General features: G+C 33.4%; 1 protein-coding gene across 3 annotated transcripts; it reads left to right on the top strand.

The window, feature by feature from the left end:
• Positions 1-188: 188 nt before the first annotated feature.
• On the top strand, positions 189-18,073 carry LOC106109070. Of its 3 annotated transcripts, none has more exons than XM_013290467.1 (9): positions 189-608; positions 1,453-1,608; positions 2,329-2,452; positions 2,985-3,088; positions 3,932-4,081; positions 4,150-4,230; positions 4,300-4,458; positions 5,228-5,519; positions 17,961-18,073. In XM_013290467.1, the coding sequence occupies exons 1-9, from the start codon at positions 255-257 to the stop codon at positions 17,993-17,995; spliced, it is 1,455 nt and encodes a 484-aa protein (XP_013145921.1). In that variant the 5' UTR covers positions 189-254; the 3' UTR covers positions 17,996-18,073. The 3 variants fall into 3 exon arrangements, with proteins under 3 accessions (XP_013145921.1, XP_013145922.1, XP_013145923.1); XM_013290469.1 differs by lacking the exon at positions 189-608 and adding an exon at positions 1,005-1,277; XM_013290468.1 differs by lacking the exon at positions 3,932-4,081.
• Positions 18,074-18,845: the final 772 nt, after the last annotated feature.

The following is an 18,845-nucleotide window of genomic DNA, read 5'->3' as shown; positions in this document are numbered from 1 at the left end:
TTTGGTGCTAAGTTTTATTGATTGAATTTGATGATATTGTTAAAAAAATAATTGTTGTGTTCCGTTATACGTATGTACTTGAAGCACTGATATTTTAAGTTGATCAGTATTCTGTGTTGCAAAGAACGACATTAATACTTTTACCTTTTTTTAGAATTTCCATGACTTTACGAATTAAAATTGTCAAAATTCATGACAAATACTCGGGAAGAATATTTTATTTCTAATCGAAGATCGAGGATTTTGTTATTAAAATGATGGAAAATAAGCGCAATGTTTCCGCTCAATTTAATATACCTATGCCAATATTGAGCGAATTAGATACAATGCGTAAACTTATTGGAAATTACAGGAATCGTGTATTGAGAGAATTTGTTATCGAAGAGAAGGAAAGTAAAAGGACCCTGTCTGTTTCTTATGGCATGAAGAGACCACCAGCGCCGAAGAAACTTTGGATTCAAGAAAACTACGACCGGTTCATTGCTGATACACCAAATGAATATTTAGTGGAACAAAGCTTTTTGACCCAAATTGGTTTTGTTTGCTCTTTGATTTACACCCCTGATGGTGAAAATATCATTGTGGGGCACTCAAGTGGATTAATCCAGGTGATATGTATTTTTAAAACCTATTAATTTACCATAATAATACAATAACAAATTCGGTGTCGAAACTATGGTATTTTTTATATAGAATATGAGCCAAAAATAACTAATGTTATATATAATACGCCAATAAATAATTTATTACTAAATAACAAAAAGTTAGATCTGTTTCACTAGATTATTTCGTAAAACTTAACGTTCAATTGCGTTGTAGAAGTACCAAAGTTTGCCACTAGATGGCATTGTTTTAAATTTCACAAATACAAATTTCGCATTTAAAAAAAATATGTTCAATCTTTATAAAATTAACATAAATATCATACTATCAATTTTACCTTTTATTTTTCGTATAAATGACTAAAAATCTAGTAGGCCGATTTAATCATGACTAGCCATCAAGAGATTGTTGCAAAATATGTCGATAATATTCTGGCTTATTATAAAAATGAACGAAGTCCACAAAATTGGTATCCGATGTTCTATCACGGAGTTTCCAAAGATAAAGATCCTCATGGTTGGGTTAAGCAAAATAATGTAAAGTTTTTAAAAGGCACCCCTAACAAAATTTTATACAATCGATGGTTTCTCTCTGAATACGGCGCTATAACAGCATTGGTGTATTCTCCAAACGGTTGTCACATTATCGTTGGACATTCCTCTGGCTTGATACAGGTTAATTTTTTCAGTCATATTTAACTAGTAATTTAATCTTTCAAACATGTCAAACAACATTTTGGCTAGTTTATTTTTTAATATATTTTACAGTAGTTAAGTAAACCTACAGTTAATTAGGAAGGGATAGGCTTATGAAAAGTTTTAATGCTAATATTTTGTAATCTTTTATTAGATGCGTCACGGCAGTACGGGAACAGTGCTCTGTACTTTAAGAAACATCCAGTATCCGCCGAAGCCGGTGTACGCTCTCGTGTACAGTTTGCACGAAGAGAGAGTTTGTTATGCAGCATGTATGGACGGTGCGGTATACCGTATTGAAATACCTAATGTAAGTAATTCTTTTTTCATTTCCTTGTCCTTATACCTTTTTGTTATTGGCATAATCGGTCTTGGTCTTCCAAATCGACGTGTTTTAGTTTTTTACCCATTACGCAATTAACATAGTTTAGCACGTCATGGTAGCTATATAATTTTTTATGTGTAATGAAATCTCAAAATGAAGTGCTAGCTGTTGCTCGCGACTTCGTCCACGTGAAATATAGCCTATGTTGCTCAGCGATAACGTAGCTTTCTAATAGTGAAAGGATTTGAAATCGGTACAGTAGTTTTTGAGTTATTTAAATTCATAGAAAATTCCAAAAATACAAATCTTTTCTCTTTATAATATTTGTATAGATATGTAAGTTACAAAATAGCATTAATTACTAGCCATGTTTTAAACATTTACTAACCCTGTGGTTTCTAAAATAACGTATGTCCCCGATGTCCGTATGCGTGCTGTGCTCCGAATTAAATTTGTGCACAATTAAGGCCGCTCGCAAGATATTACTTTACGGTTCTAATGGCGCCTTCTAATTACTGCTTACACGTTGACCTGGAACCCAAATTACATGATCAAATTCAATGTAGCTAGCTTTAATATAATTTTATAGCTAAAACTTAGTCAACCGCAATTCTGTCGATAATAATGACTGTAAATGCGACATTTGACATTTAATCTATGAAATATGAAAGAGATGGACCAAAATAATGCTCGTTATTTTCACAGATTGCAGTATCAACTCACAACCCACCGGATTACTGCATTAGAGCGGACCCCGCGCTTGAATGTTTGAACACACAGTTCTACGGAGCCCCGGGCATTTCATCCTCCGCCACTCCGTTTGTAACACGTATGTTATAATTCTACTACTAATTTAAAGAAAGGACCAATAAACATTTTTACCTAATGTTTTGTTGTATAGAAAAGCTGTCATCAGAAGAATTTCGCGTCTGTTTATCTTAATAATTTCCTCATATAAATATCATACTTCATAGTGATTTTTTATATTATAAATGCGAAAGTTTAAATGGATGTATGTTTGTTAGTTTTTAGCTTAAACAGCTGAACGGATTTCGATGAAATTTGGTATATATGTAGAGGATAGTCTAGAAGAACAATGCACCTTTTGTTTTTTTTTTCAATTCCATGCGGACGTAGTCGCGGGCGAAAGCTAGTTATGCATAAAGTTTTTATAAAGTATGGGATGGAAAGTATACGGTTTGTAGTCTACCTTTTTTAATTGTTCTTAGATATACCTCATATCAATGCTATCTATCCATGGATCCTGTTCGTCTTCGAGTTACTGATGTAACTTATAACGTAACGTCCATATCTTTCTTTCATTTTATGATCAGTTCGTAACGAGATAAATCATTTGACAGAGAGGACGCCGGCTCTCTCGCTGGGCATTACAGCTGACCAGACCAAATTGGTCGTTGGTTACGCGGACGCCAGCATAAAAGTATACGACATGGAGACACAAGAGGTTATTAACAATTGCTACTTTTATCTTATTTGGATTACAGAAATACCATAATAAGGCTGTGCTGGACCAATAAAAAAGGTGGCTATATTGCTTGACACATGAGATGACGTAATAAATAAATTTATAATCATAGTTTATGTAACATCTAGATAGTCAACAACGGCGGAACCAGGGGGAGGTCATGGGGGTCATGACCCTTCCTCCTGAGCTGGTTGGTCAAGAGCTTGACAAAATATATTTACATATTTTGTCCAGCTCTCGACTTGACCACGACTATCTGACCCCTTCGTGACGCCAAAGCTGGATCCGCCTTTGATAGTCAATTATATACTTTTTCTATTACACAGTCTCACGAACGGCGGTATAAATATTGAAGACCTTAATACCTTAGGACAGATTTAATCTTACTTTATAGCCCGTATAATATCGGCTTTATAGATCTTTGAAGATCCTTTAACCTCCATTAAGTAGGTCGCTGGTCAAGGATTATGATATCAGATGAGAAGATATTACACGTCTTTATCTAATTGACAGTTTCAATATAAGTAAAAGGTTATGTGAGTAGTTTATAACTTAAGCTAGTAACTAGCTTTATAGAAATTATCCATTACTTTAAGGTCAAAGACAAAGAAACCTTTTATTCTTATTTTGCAACCAATAATGTAAGAAAAAAGCTATTTTTTCAATCGGTTCTTGCTTCTTCACAGGCAATCGATAAATGTATAATAAATACGAAAAATACTTCGAATGAGACCATTGTACTGTGCCGCTAGACTTAGCCTATCTTCTAACGATGCCTATGAGTTCTTGTGTGTTTGTGTAACGCAATTACTCTCGTTACAGTTGGACATGACATACAAAGTGCAAAAGTTACGCTTGCAGTTCATACCAAAGAAACTGCAGCGTATGCACACTGATCAAGTGTGCGCGGTGCGTTGTCACGACCAATACGTCAATATGTTCGCCAGCGGCGCTTGGGACAGGACTTTACGGGTAAAATACAATGTGAAGATACCACGTAATATGGAAATTCAAACAAAAATTAAGTAATTTTGTTACAGATTTGGGACGTTAGATGTCAAACAGGTTGCGTAACTACATTTGAAGGTGTTAATATATGTGGAGATAGTATTGACTTAAATGTAAGTTTATTCAGAAGCATATAACAATATTCTTTTGCTATTTTATTTTGGAACTTGTATCTTTTTTAGAAAAACCAATGCATAGTCGGCAGCTGGCAGCCGACTGAAGCCTTGACAGTGTGGGATATAACCGCTAAGAAAAAAATTAACGTTATACGTGTGCAGAATCGAAGACCAGATGTCGACGGAGAGTATATCTATACTTGCCGATACTGGAAATCTACAGACGTAAAATCGATCAGATATAATTCACAACTAGTTTTTAAAAGTGTTAAGTAAAAGTTAAGTGTGTATCCCGTACTACCTTTTACCAAACCAATGATGTCGGATAATTATCATAAAGTATCCCTTCGACATTTCTTTTAAAATACATGTAATGAATATTAGCTTTCGCCCGCTATTCCGTCCCCATTATATAAAATAGTGGGTAAACTATGTGTTGTTCCAGATTATACTCATTTATGTTTATGCCAAAATTCTTTGCTACAAACTCTAACAAACATACATCCGTCTAAACTTTCGCATGAATAATATTAGTAAGATAAAGCGCGCGCTCACCTTTGACTTTACTATCGAATAACTATTTAGTCTCGCTTTGATGCTTAGATGGAGGTGCACACACTGCTCGATTTTACTTGTGCAATTAAACAGTTGATTTTGTTGCGAAACAATTAACAATCGCACAACAGTTTTTTTTCTTTTAACAATACAAAAACAATTAAATCTAGCTTAATGTAAAAAAACGCTAAACAAACCTCAATAGTTTTTCACTAGCGTTTCAGTGGCTTGCGTACATAAATATTGTTTCAGTTTATGCATAACGTTTTTTTGTGTTATACATTTTATTAAACCTGAGGGTAGTTCATTAACTAATCTAGGTACAATGTATGATGCCGTGCGCTCGCCGTACACATTTTTGTGCAAGAGTTTAATCAAAGGTGTGCGCCCACTCTCAAGAAGTACATTAGTACATCTAAAACTTTTTTCTTTTTTTTAGTATAACCGCAAAGGCAAATACGCTCTAATAGGCGGTAGTGGGACGAGCTGTTTGGAAGTGATCAATTTGCACAACCGGTACATCAGCTGCTCGTACCCCGCCGCGGGCAGCGTGCTGGCCGCCGCCAGCCACCAGCAGCGCATCGCCTTCGCCGGCACCGCGCCCGTGCTCTACATCGTCAGCTTCCACGACCCCAAGCACGAGAAGTACAAAGATAACACCGAAGTTGACTCCTCCACCTGGACACCGCGGAAGAGCGCACTGGATTACTCGTCGACGGTAGAACAGCAGGGTGAGACTTGATAATATTCTCGCACTCCAGTAAATGTAGTAATCACAAACAAATTCATAACAATACGCAAAAGCACACTTAGTACAATTTAATATTTCATTATAATTTAATCTTAATTACATATAATAGATAAAAGGTCCTGCCTTCTAAAACAAAGTTGTTATAATTAGTTCAGGAGACAGAGTCCCAATGAATTCTTTCAATTGTAAAAATCAAGCCTTGTCCAATAGGGAGTTTTATTTTGTTATAATAATAAAATGTGTAAAGTTCTGATGATGTCATCGTATTTTATTTGTTACTTTATGTTTATAAAGTTCTTAATTAAATTTGCAGTACGTTTAATTCAGTCAACAACTACTATAGATGTTCTTAATTAAAAAAGTTGAGATATATCTGAACTTTATCTAGTCTTCATCTGCAGTATCGCGTACGCTATCCGCCGACGAAACTTTACTGCTTTCTTATACTGAGTTATTTTTGTACTCTCGTTTTCTGTAGTTCGTGTTCACACTTTTATAAAAGGAATGATTGTATTTTTTTGTTAGCTTCTGTTTCGTAAAATATGATAAAGTTTTTATTGTAACAAAATCGCTCTGAATAAAACATTTTATTAAACAGACGACAAACGATATGCGACTCTATAAATTTATTATTACATTTTGCTTGCCGCTTCAATTTTCTAGTTAATTTAGTTATTAAGTTTTGCTAAAACGCTCACTGACGTCACAAACACTTCGGGAGAAAGATGTAAGAATGGATCAAGTTTTGAAAGTATTGTTACTTAGAATTATTTTCTCATCAATGTTGGCTTCATTGATACTAATGGCAGTAGTGTTATTCAAAAGTGCTTGGTGTATTGCGACTTGTCAATTGTAAATGTGTTTCGATTATGTTTTTATCAAAATAAATTTCGATAAAAAAAATCGCCGAGATAGGTCTACCAGGAGCGAAGTACACATAAAAATATTGTATGTTGGTTTATGCCGAATTTGTCTTTATGTTATATGCTACGTTATCTTTTTTGACACATCTTTTTGTATTCGGCTTTGATGTTAATTCCATGTCTGCGGTCGGGTCTCGCGGCTCGTCCCGGGGTCTTATTCTATTATTATTAATAGCGGCCATGCCTAATGGAACACGGCTTAACGCTGTAATGAAAATGAGCTTTTAATTAATTAATCTCCTGAATAAAAGAACTGAAGGTATACTTTCGTTGTGACTTGTAATTATTTTTGATTGTTTAGATTCGTTATATTAGAACCCTATTTTGTCAATGTGTCTATTTTGCATCAGTTTGCTAAGTTATCGGATCGTATTAAGATAATAACAGTAAAAAAGGAGTTTCACGAAAAAATTAAATAAACGTAAATACTTCAGCATCCGACATTTTCGTTGTCATGTTGTACAAGTCAAAAATGTTACCCAAAAATTTATAAAACAAACTGAATAAAATATGTAAGAGAACAAAACGGCAACTCAAAGAGATTGTCGAGATTAAAATATTTCACTTGACGGTTAAATGCTCAAATAATTTATTAAGCGTTCCTTTTGAGCATTGTTATGAAGTGGAAGTACCCATTCTTTGTGCTCGGAATTTTATGGAATACCTTTTGTAACTATTATATTCACCACATTTATATAATTGCAAATTCTAAAATAATTTTCTTCCATTAAGTGACACCGGCTTTAATTCATTGTTTTTTTTGTTATATTTACGTGATTATTTTAAATAACTTGGTAATCTTTTTTTCAATGTTTTTAATACAAAATGAAATAATTAATTCCAATCGAAGAAATTACTGCTATTTTTGTAAAACATAGATAAGACCTGAGGCTTTTTTGTTTTTTTAAGTATATGGTGGTATTGTAAAACCTAAAATAATATTTCTGTATTGTTACGTTTTATGTTTGCTTTGAAAATACAATTACACAAAATAAACTGTAATGTTATTCGAGAGTTCCTACCGCTCAGTTGTTCTGAACTACCTTCTAAGCTTTCAAAGTTGTTTTTGTTTAATTTCAACTACTCTGTTAAGTGAATAGGTTCGTTTTGTGGTTTACTTAGCAAACGTAACCGCTAAGCTTTTCTAAAACAAGAGAAAAGGAAATTTCCAAAGCTCAGGCTGTACACGACTCTTGAATTCTAGTTTTATATTCTGAAGAATAAAGCTCTAGTTGAGATAAAGCTCTTTTTTACTAATCTAATTAAAGGTGATGATTTTGTAACATAATGTAATTAAACAATAGCCATATTATTATATTTTGTTTTATGATCAGGACATTCACATAACACAATCGTTTAGTTGAACCGAGAAAGAAATAGGAATTGACAGTCGGAATCGTACTAAGCCAATCAAAGTTTATCGCATAAAAAGTTCGTGAACGTTTAACATAAGGTATGAAAATATATGTCGACACGCAAACAAACTATCAAAGACTGCAATTCATTTAATTGTATGAAACTTTGACTTACGAACATAATGAGCATTTATAACTTTGTTTTTACGCACATTAATTATGTTCTTATCGCTATAATCTTATGGATCTCTAAAATTTAGGTGGTCTTTGAGTCAACGGAAAAAATAAAACAGAAACCTATAGATAATGAAAAGACATTTTCAAATGCGCATATAAAACGCGAGAGTTTAATAAATAATCCACCGTTGAATTAAAATCGAGTAACAGTCCACAGTATTTGCAAATACGAAGAAGCGCAGACACTATCTTGCTTGTTACATTGAAAAATTGGACTCTGCATTACGTATTCAACAGCGACTACAATGGCGAACAAGTTGCAATAGAATTTAAATAAAGAAAGCGTTTCCTAACAGCGCGAACTCGTGTGCGGGGCGTTGGTGAACTTTCAACTTTTCTCCGCTTCTGTAGCTACCTTCCCCCAGCCCCCTCCCTAAGCAGGGGAGGCAGTCGTGTTCCGTACTTGGAGCGAGTATTTACAGCGCAACCTAAATATAGCGTTCCTCCGCTCAGCTGGCACAGTAGGGAGGGGGATTGGTGGGTAAACACATCTCCCTCCCCACTTCTTACCGCTACTGCCTCGAGCGACAGAAGGCCATTCCGGCACAGGCCGCGAAGGTGGGTAGACGTTGTTACCGTTTGATGCGCTGCGAGGTCGTACGGCGACCATGACCGTACCAAGCTCAGGGGTGGACGTTCGCGGCGGCAATAAAGACTTTCAAGGTTACGACGTTACTTCAGACATGCGATACATGTTTATTACAGGTTTTGTTATCAAAATAAGGGCTAGACATGCGTAGCTTTTTCACCGAAATAAATTTTATTAAGCGGCTTACTTTATAACATTATAAAATAAAAACCTTGTTATCATTTTTACCAGGAATTGTCAAGAAAAATGAATTGCACCTAAAGCATATTATCAAAGACAGAGAAAATAGGAATCTACGTATTAAACACATTTTATCATTTCAATTGTGACTTATTAAAGTCCATAAATTAAAAACAAAACATGAATTTAAAGCCCAGCCTTGAGCATCACATACAGACGCTGTTAACTTTATATCTATAATGTTAAAACGCACGCAAATTTACATTTTACTTAAAAGATTCACAAAACGCTTCAGCTTTACTTAGCGTCGAGTAATCTGTTGAATTTACGAGTTTTATTTGACTTGGCTCTAAAATAAAACATTCTGTGTAACTGCTCCATAACTTTCAATTTCGACTGACGAAGACACATTTAAGAATTTCTGAGCGGATTCATCTCACTTATTCCTAACATTAAAATAAAACCAGCGAAAGCTGAAGTGGGAAAGTTTTGAGGCTTTTGGGAGTAGCTGATTTAATCTGGGAATAAAAATCAGCTTTTGCAATAGGATTTTGGTTTTTGTTTGGTAATTTATCTTTGTTGTACTACATATCAAAATGTCATGTCAATGTCGACGAAAGTTACGGCTTCAGCTACTGTTTCTAAAATATAAAAGCTTAAAATAACGAATTAAAAAGCTCTTTTAACGTATTTTTTATTTATCGATGTTAGAACATACTGGCAGAACATTTCAATAACTGAATAGAAATTGTCAACCACATGAATGCTCAAATGGTTAGCAACACTGTCGACCCAATAAAGATAATGGTCGCATGAACGTATTTTTTATTTTAAACTTTAAAATTAACAAAAGTACGACAAAGTACCAAAGTTAAAAATATAAATCGCAAACATTTGAAATCGGTGCTAAAGAACGTATTAACAATATAAAAGAAGAAAGACCAATTTATTCCGAGTTTCGTAAAAGAAATATAACGAGAAGCTAAATATATCGGGCGTAACGTTTGAGCTGTAGCGTAGCAGTGTGCGGGCGGGGCGGCGTAGCACCGCCGTAGCACCGGCGTAGCTGCATCGATCCACGGGCCGTGACCTTGACCCGGCCGCATTCCCGGATGTGCTGGCGCTCGCCTAGTTGCGCTATTGTCGCTTCGCCCGGCTTCAGGCTTTTATTAGCCTCGTTTTATTCGGTTCTGATTTATAAAGTCGAATGCATGATTGCACCTTGATTTTTGTCGTTTTGCGAATTTTAAATAACTTGTTATATGCTGGACAGAATAGATCTCATTTCAGATTTTAACGGTATATTAATATTATTTATTAAATGCAGATTGCTTGTAGAAAATAAATAAATTTACTTCGTCGACTTATCGTTCGTTTTTTAGATACGATGTGTGAAGAAACTCAACTTTACAATTTTATAAAACACTTTTAATAAAAATATAAACAGCTTTTTTAAATATTTACTTATTAAAATGAAAGTAAAAGCTAACGTATTACGAGCAAGAGATAAGCAGGTATAAACGTAAAAGTTATATTTTAATGCGAATAATGTTCCAACAAATAATATAAAAGAGGAAATGAGTCCCATTTCCGTAGCTGGGAGACGCAAAAACGGGTTTTAATAGCGCATGACCGTTATATAGAACAGTTGCACGTTGTATTTGTTATACAAAGTGTGCATTTACATTCACGATAGCTATTGTGGTTAACTATTAAAGTTGGAAGCTCGCTTTATGCTTGAAGAAGTCTGATATGTTAGTTGATTTGCTCTTCAAAAGTATTTTGCTCTTACTTACATATGTATTTCAAAATGTTTGGATGTTTTAATCACGACCCAGTAGAGACTTTGGATATTTTTGTACTTTTTCGGTTTGATTTAAAACTGCTTTTTTTTTTTTTAATTCGGCAGTTAAATTTCAATGCATAATATTGTTAGCTTTTTAACTATTTTTGATGTTCATGATGTTTTTTCTTAAAAGTTATTTGTTAATCTGTGTTATTTATCAATACATTTATCTTTACTTAAAACAACAGTATTGTTAGGAAAATATTAGGAAACGGAAGGAATAGTGGGGGGTAGTTTTATAAAATATATGGCAAGGAGTGGCTCGCGCTCAGTTGCAGTCTCGGCGCTCAGTCGCCAACAAGCTTAGTGTTTTACTAGTCACGACGGAACGTTCGTTATATTTGCGTTATCGCATTGAAGTTCAGTTTCTGTGTTTTAAAGTAATTTACAAGTATTGTTAATATGGCCGTCCGTATACATTTTAAAGGAAGTCTTTGTGGAAATATCTAACAATATAATGAAACAATTAATATTATTTGTACGCATTGTTCGGACACTACCAAATTAGAAATTGCCTATTAGTATGATTTATGTCGTTTAGTGACTACAAAATTATTGTTATTGCCATTTTGGGTTAACTATTCCGAAACAATCTGGAATTATAGCAACTCTATGTTTTATAACAATGTAATTTAGCTAGTAGATGTAAAAATTAATGCAAGGAAATTTTAAGTCGAATAATACTCAAATATGTCTTACTATTTTTTTGTGTACTATCTTTTTAAGAAATAAATAGGAACCAGCAAAATATAGCAGCTAACCTTACGTTTATATAATACGAGCTGTTGCCCGCGACTTCGTCCGCATTGTATTAGAAAACATACAAACTATATAAATTACAATAAGTTATGTATCCCGCGGGAACCGGACATTTCTCGGGGATGAAGGGTATCCCATGTGTACTCCGGACTTTGTTTTATATTTGTGCCAAATTTCAATAAGATATGTTGAACCGTTGCAGAATAATCAAGTAAACATTAAAAAACTAAATTAATGAACCCCACGGGAACCGTAACTATTCCCGGGATAAAAAGTAGCCTATTTGTTCTTCCAGACTATGCTCTAACCCTGTGCCAAATTTCATAGAGATCCGTTCAGCCGTTTAGGCTACAAACGCTAACAAACATCCATCCATCCATCCATCTAAACATTCGCATTTATAATATTAGTAAGATGTTAGTTTCTAATGTTTATCTTTAATCATTCGATCTTAAACTGAATGCAATAAAATCTCGGAATAAAACATGACTGGGTTGCACATATAATGTATATAAAAATAAATAAATATGCCCTTAGGTGGTAAATTCCAATCGTTTGGCCCACATCCGACACATTTGGTATGAAGCCAAGTGTTATTGCATCCAATAACACTATAGATTCGTACATGTTCTGATAGCATATTAGTTATACTAGTAACATAACATACATAAAAACTATTGAGTTAATATTTATCACTTGCATCTATATTAAAGTCGTACATTCGATATGAATAAAATAAGATAAAATTCAAGTAAAGCATCAGAAGATGAAGAATGTAATATGGCTTTAAGATTGAAAGCACAGCATACAAAAGCGCTATTGTAAAGCTTATTAAAATTAGACGTTTAGACTATTTAATCATGACAAATAAGCTAACATCTTACTCAATAAAGGACTTTAAACAGATTATACCTTTTCTGTAGATGTAAATTCCTATTTTACTTGCTGGTTATGTAGCTTTTTAACGTCTGTTCAGTAGTTTCCGAGCAAGCAAATTATCAAATCTTTCCTCTTTATATTATTTATAGTTGTATAGATAAGTGGATCTTTTATTGAATAACATATTGCAAATGAGCAATCTGAAGTGAGATGGATATCGTGGGCTGCATTCTTGATTGTTCACGTTCACGATGGAATTATTCAAATGTATGCAATCTGGTTAGTCGCTGGTACGTTTGCGGAGATCGTGGAGCATAGAAATATATGCAAATGTGACCTAGTGCAAAGGACACGTGTGATAATGAAACTGTATTTCTCATTAAATTACTCAACATTTTTAGGCCAAAATCACACTAATCTGTCTTTTATTTTATTTATTTTATGTAAATGAATAAATGAATAATAGGTCAGATTTAATGATATAATCGCATGTTACTAATACGCAAAATAATAAATAAAAATGTCGATAGGATTTTCAGTTCAGAGGAGAAAATTTCTTCTCATCAGAGAAAAAAAGATAAGCAGTTTTGTTGCCAGTTTCTCCCAAATTAGAATAAACCACAAACACTTGACACTGGCCCAATCTGCTGGGGAAGAGCCATAAACAAGAAAAAGAAAGAAAAAATACATAAAGTTAACCAGAAGTCGATGTAAATTAACATATAAGTATAGACATAATATTGTAGAGAAATGAAATGCATTAAGCATAAGTTTAGCTATGATAATGTTATTGCTTGTTTACGTAATTTACATTTAAATGTTTCACTCGCATGTATAGTTTAAATATCATTTGCATTTGCGTCATTTTGCATTGGTTGAGAGTGCTTACGTACATAGCGTTGTTACTGGAATGCTTTGTTTCAAATGTATAGTAGTTATGCTTCAAATAACATCAATAACTGATTTAACGTTCAAAAAGTAGCTTCAAAAATAAAATTATGTATGTACTTAATCTAATATAATTTAAAGAAATATTAATATGTATAATTATGTGATCTTGTTTAGCGCTTCATAATGTATGTACTTTCTTAACTTTAGTAACTAAAAATTAATTTCAATAAATTGTTTCTGATAATGTACGAGTAGTTATGCACCTATTGGCTAATTTATAGGTTTTGTGTGTACTTGTTCTATTTTCCTATGATTTGTGTGATTAAGTTAGCTGTTGTGTATACTTATATAAATGAATAAAAAATAAAAATAAACCTCTACGTCATTGACAGATTATGTTAGTATTTCTACAAGAAAGTAATATTAAACAAATGTAATTTTAATCATCATGTCTGATAAGATAAAATTTAAGTTATATAAGTTACGGCTAACCTATAAATGTAGAAAAATCAATTAGTGATGCTTGTGCTTCAAAGTCTGACTCTAAATGGTTCTTTATATATTCAATTTATTAATAACGTTCAGAAATAAAAATATATCGTATTCATTTTGTTAATTACTGTTCATTTAACATATCAAAGGTTCGCGTTCGACGTGTAATTAAAATCTCACATTTTAATTACGTTACTTTTTGCATATCTATTAAATAAATACGAGAGAAATAACAGTTAATTTAGATTTCAGTTTTAGTTTAAAATTGTACGATCAACATTATTTTTACTTAATTACTGGCTTAGGTAAGCATTGCAATAACAGCAAACGTATAGTCCAAAAGAAAAAAACAATACACTGTCGGGTTTCCTTACTTCAACCTGGATAAATTAATTACAATTCTGATCAGTAGTTTAGAAGTATCAACAGTGGTAGTGCCCGCTTTAACATCTTGGCACGAATGGGCCGGCTCACCCGGTGTAATACCACGACCAAACTGAAGACAGGCGAGAAATGGAAACAATTCCGTGCTTCGTCTGATGGGTGTGGTACCGGGGGCCTAATTTAAGTCCCTTACTCCTTACCACCCTTTTTATAAGGAGAGGATGGGAACGGGAAGTGTATTTGACGGTAGAGGAGATGCATAGGAAGGAGAAATATCCTCTTTATGTGCGTCTCCTACTCCGTCGGATGAGGGTAGGCAACGCATCTGCAATTACGGATGTCTATGGGCAGCGGTCGCTTCGCCATTTTGACGGATTCAGGTGGCCGCTTGCTCGTTTGCCACCTTATATTATATAAAAAAAATACAGCGCTGTGGTATATATTTTTACATAACATGTGTAGATACATACACTACATTAGGTTGGAGTGAGGCCAACAGTTATTGGACGCAATATAGGCTTAGCTTTGTGCATTGATTAATGAATTAATGTATGTTGTGTTGATTGAGAAATAGTATATATGTACATTCTCTTTATCTTATTATTTATACTTATACTAATGTTATAAAAAGAAAAGATATGTATTTTTTGTACGTATTGAAATAACTCAAATACAGGGCCGATTTAAAAAATTCTTTAATCGTTGTTAGAAAGGTAATTTACCTGTGAGTAACATAAGCTTTTTTTATTATTTTTTAAATTTATGCGGATGCATCCGCGAGCAACAGTTAGTAAGGTATATAGGTAAAAAACACAAAAAAGTGTTTATTTCTTTTACTTTATATCTTAAGGTTACAGTACCAAGATTGTTATATTATGGAATGAATTCTTAAGATAGGAGTTAAGAAACACTGGATGAAAATAATAGTACAATTACATAAAACGCACATAACTTACAAATGGAGTCATTAATCTACAGGTTTTCTACGAGGGAGAGAGACATTTAGCAAAAAGCTTTCAGGCTTACTTATCTATTAGTATAACACATTAGGATAAGCACACATTACGTTACTTATAAATGTGGAGGGGAACACCGGTAGAGTGAGGCCTAGTAAGAGATGTATGGATTGCATGAAAGGTGACATGATCAAGAAAGGGAGTGATGACAGATGACGGATGATAGAGTGCCTTGGAGGACGAAAACCCGGTGCGCCGACCCTACAGGAGTAGGATAAGGCAGGGGAGATGATGATAATGTTAATAATGATGATGATGATGGAAAGGTTAAATACACTGACACGCAAACATGAATAACAAAGCAATTTTTATATTAATTACTATGTTTCATTAACGAAATTAGCCAGCGACGCCAGATGGGCGAGGAAAGTCCTCGAATGGAGGCCGCGAAAGGGAACCAAGAGCGTAGGGTGTCCTCCACCCAGGTGGACCGACGACTTAGTGCGCACGGCGGGAAGTCGTTGGATGCGAAAGGCGGAGGACCACAATCTGTGAAAGGTATTGGGAAAGGCCTATGCCCAACAGTGGGCAGATAAAGGCTGTTGATGATGATGATGATGATGATTAACGAAATTACAGTAGTTATTTAACATAACTAGACTAAAATCTGATCAGAAACCTACCTTAATTATTCCCAATTAGGAATATTTACTTTTTCACGGTTAAATAAAATGTTAACTTTGTTTCATAATAACAATACAATTTTCTTCTGTGATATAATAATTGTATGAATATAATCTCTCAGTTTAATGTTACTTCTAATTTATTTACATTTATAAGAAAAGAATAAAGGAAAAAGTTTCTCGTCAGACAGTATACAAGTTCGTTTATTAAGTAATTTACGACGCGAAACCCACCTGATTAATAGCACGAGGCTAATTTATTTTCTCTGTCCTTCCGAAAATTTATCTCAGCCAAACGGATAATTTATTATTTATGAGACCCATTTGCTTTTAAGCGTATTAATAAAAAGTATTTGACTTGACTTTATAAGTATTTCTAGGAATAATTTTGTAGTTGTCTAGTTTTAAAATCGACATTTAGATCTCAATGTTGGTATCATTTTCAGACGCAACCAGTCTATTACAGGACTAGCGAATAACTGACGTCTTAAAACACCACTTACGAGGTCATCAGTCAACAGAAAAGTAGGCGCTCTATGGTTTTAAACTTGTTCAAGGTAAAGTTTTGGTAAAATTACTTCGCTTTACATCTGACGGTCAACGATTCATTTATAACTAACATTTTCAGATTGTAAAAGCGTTTAGTTTGAGGATTTATTGTCTATTAACTAATTACAATATTTATTACTTCTAAGTTCTAATTTTACAGGAGCGAATTTTACTTTTATTGTGACCTTAATCCCTCTTGAAGCTGCTAAAATAAATTACCATTTTTAATGTAATTCCAAGCAACCGCGGCGTACTGAACGAATGAGCCAATTTGTTTTACAAATTTGGGTCTAATCCTATGCGAGACTGGTCTTTCTTTGAAGGTACTTTTAATGTCGAAACTGCTTCTTCCTAAAGGATTTTACAAGCATGTTTGTCACTGGTAACAAGAATGTAATAGGAATAAGTGATATCTATGAGAATAATTTTAATTTAGAGTCCAAAATATGGAATGAGATAATCTTATTAAGGTAAACTCGATATTTATAACGTACATACGGATTTATATCAAGACAAATCTAAAAGTTTAGTACGAATATTCGTGTGAACGGTTTGTAATATATTGTATTTGACAACATTTGTATTAGATTTATTTAGCATACCAAGCATAAGGTACGTCGCCGAACCAATGAGGTTTAGACTAAGCGCCATCTGCGCTAGGCCACCTCAAGCCCGGTGAATTTGTAAATGCCTCTTTAAGACAAACAGTGGCGATTTAGTCACAAAAAAACTCTGAATTTCGTCCTTTTTTTTCAATAATATGAATATGTTCACTGAACTGCTACGCTAATATTCATAATTAGCCCTCTGGTTTAAGTATAAACTAAACAAAACTAAGCGAATTGAAATATAAGTATAGACTGTCATAACAGAACCCGAACTCTACTATTTGCTTAGTGTTATTCCCTAGCGAAAGGTCGAGGGCTTAGGTGAGAATTGCCTTTGTTGTATTGTGCCGAAACGAGTATAGTAATTGTGTTCTGCCCATTCGTTGTATTTTAAATGAATGAATCAATTATTTACAAAGAGAAAGCTCGCGGAGCGAAAATGAAAGGGAAAAGTTGATGAAAATGTAACAGCCTACTGGGAGATTAATGTTTTTGATGAGATTTTATGTGTTCGAGAACGTTACAGTGAATTTATGAATATTATAAAAGTGTAAAAGCCGAGGCGCACATAACGTGAAAGTTTTTAAAAATTAATAAAAACTTATGAACGTAGAAAGTAATAAGGTTATTATTTATTTAAAAGTCAAAATCTAAGTGCTTTTGTAAATATTATGGATTTTATCTACCTATTCATATACATTAGAATAAACAGAATCGATTATTACGTATATTATAACTATAGTAAATTCTGTAAAATAATGTATTACATTATTACTCCTTAGTTCCTCACCAATTTATTCCCTATTCATATTTGATGGTAATATTCAAAATAATATACGAAATACATTTTACTCTGAAAGGAAAAGGTATTTATTTAGGGTCAAGCTTTTGAGAGTTTCGAAATAGCATAAAAGCAATTATAGAAAACAGTATTTTGTATAGAAATCTACTACACAGAACGGAAATAAAATCCGGCCCAGATATTTCTATGCGCGAACATTTTACAAATGAGAATATATTCATATGCGACCGAGCGAAATTTATTGAAAGCTCCTAGTTAAGCTTTCATAGAATTTCTTTTTTATTTCAGTTCGAAGCGTTTCAAAGGTTTCTCGGAGCGAGTGAAAAATGTAAGAGCAAAATGTGTTAACTTTATACTGTAATATAACATTTCTAAAGTTCTAAATTGATGAACAAGGTAGGACTTATTCATTACAACTTTGATATTAAATAAAAATAATTTTCAGTCTTCATTTTACTTTCATAAGTGCGACTATAATTAGGTACTTTTTTCTCTAACAGTTTTTATGACTAAGATAGTCACTTATAAAAGAAATTTCGTTGTTTAGTTGCAACATATTTTGAGAGTGTAAAACTTAATATTTCCAACTTTAACTTGTCGGTACAGCACATATGAAATTTTCATCGTGTTCAAAGTTTTGTTATCTTAAACTTTTCTATCGACATACGAGTTAGGGTAGAAATATTTAATTAAAACTACCAAAGGTATACTGATGTGATAATAATAACATTGCAGACTGTTTAAAGCTTAATCTTTTGTTATTTACAATAATTATTTAATACAAGTGTATATTATGAGCTATGTGTTTGAGATTTAAGGAAATTATGTTGTATTAAATGCTTTAGACAAACTTTCAATATCAAATTTAAGTTGACTACGAGTAGGTTTTTTTATTACAATGTTCCGCAACTTTTATAAATTACACTTCATTAATACATTTCTTTGTCAGAACATTTTTGCTTCATAATTTACGTCCTTAAGGAGCCTTTTCCAACTTAACCGCTTTGACAAGAACAAAGGAGCATAAATATCCCTTACTCGGTTTTTTATGTATCCCCGGCATTGGCCAACCGGTATACGTAATTGCCTACTTAGTCGAAGGTCCTGAAACAATATTTGTGCGGACGACAAATGGTTTTTGGAGGCCTATGACGTTTTGCGAATATTCCCTTA

The sequence above is a fragment of the Papilio polytes genome, unplaced genomic scaffold (assembly GCF_000836215.1).
Source record: "Papilio polytes unplaced genomic scaffold, Ppol_1.0 DF821289.1, whole genome shotgun sequence".
NCBI classification, from domain to species: domain Eukaryota; kingdom Metazoa; phylum Arthropoda; class Insecta; order Lepidoptera; family Papilionidae; genus Papilio; species Papilio polytes.
The sequence above is the reverse complement of the archived record's forward strand: the minus strand, read 5'-3'. Positions and strand labels throughout refer to the sequence as shown.

Bases quoted from the DNA above. Each gene is read 5' to 3' on its own strand.
- LOC106109070 (XM_013290467.1), top strand. From the start codon at position 255: ATGATGGAAAATAAGCGCAATGTTTCCGCTCAATTTAATATACCTATG. The intron at 1,609-2,328 runs GTAAGTAATTCT...TTATTTTCACAG, and splicing joins ACCGTATTGAAATACCTAAT to ATTGCAGTATCAACTCACAA. The intron at 4,082-4,149 runs GTAAAATACAAT...ATTTTGTTACAG, and splicing joins CTTGGGACAGGACTTTACGG to ATTTGGGACGTTAGATGTCA.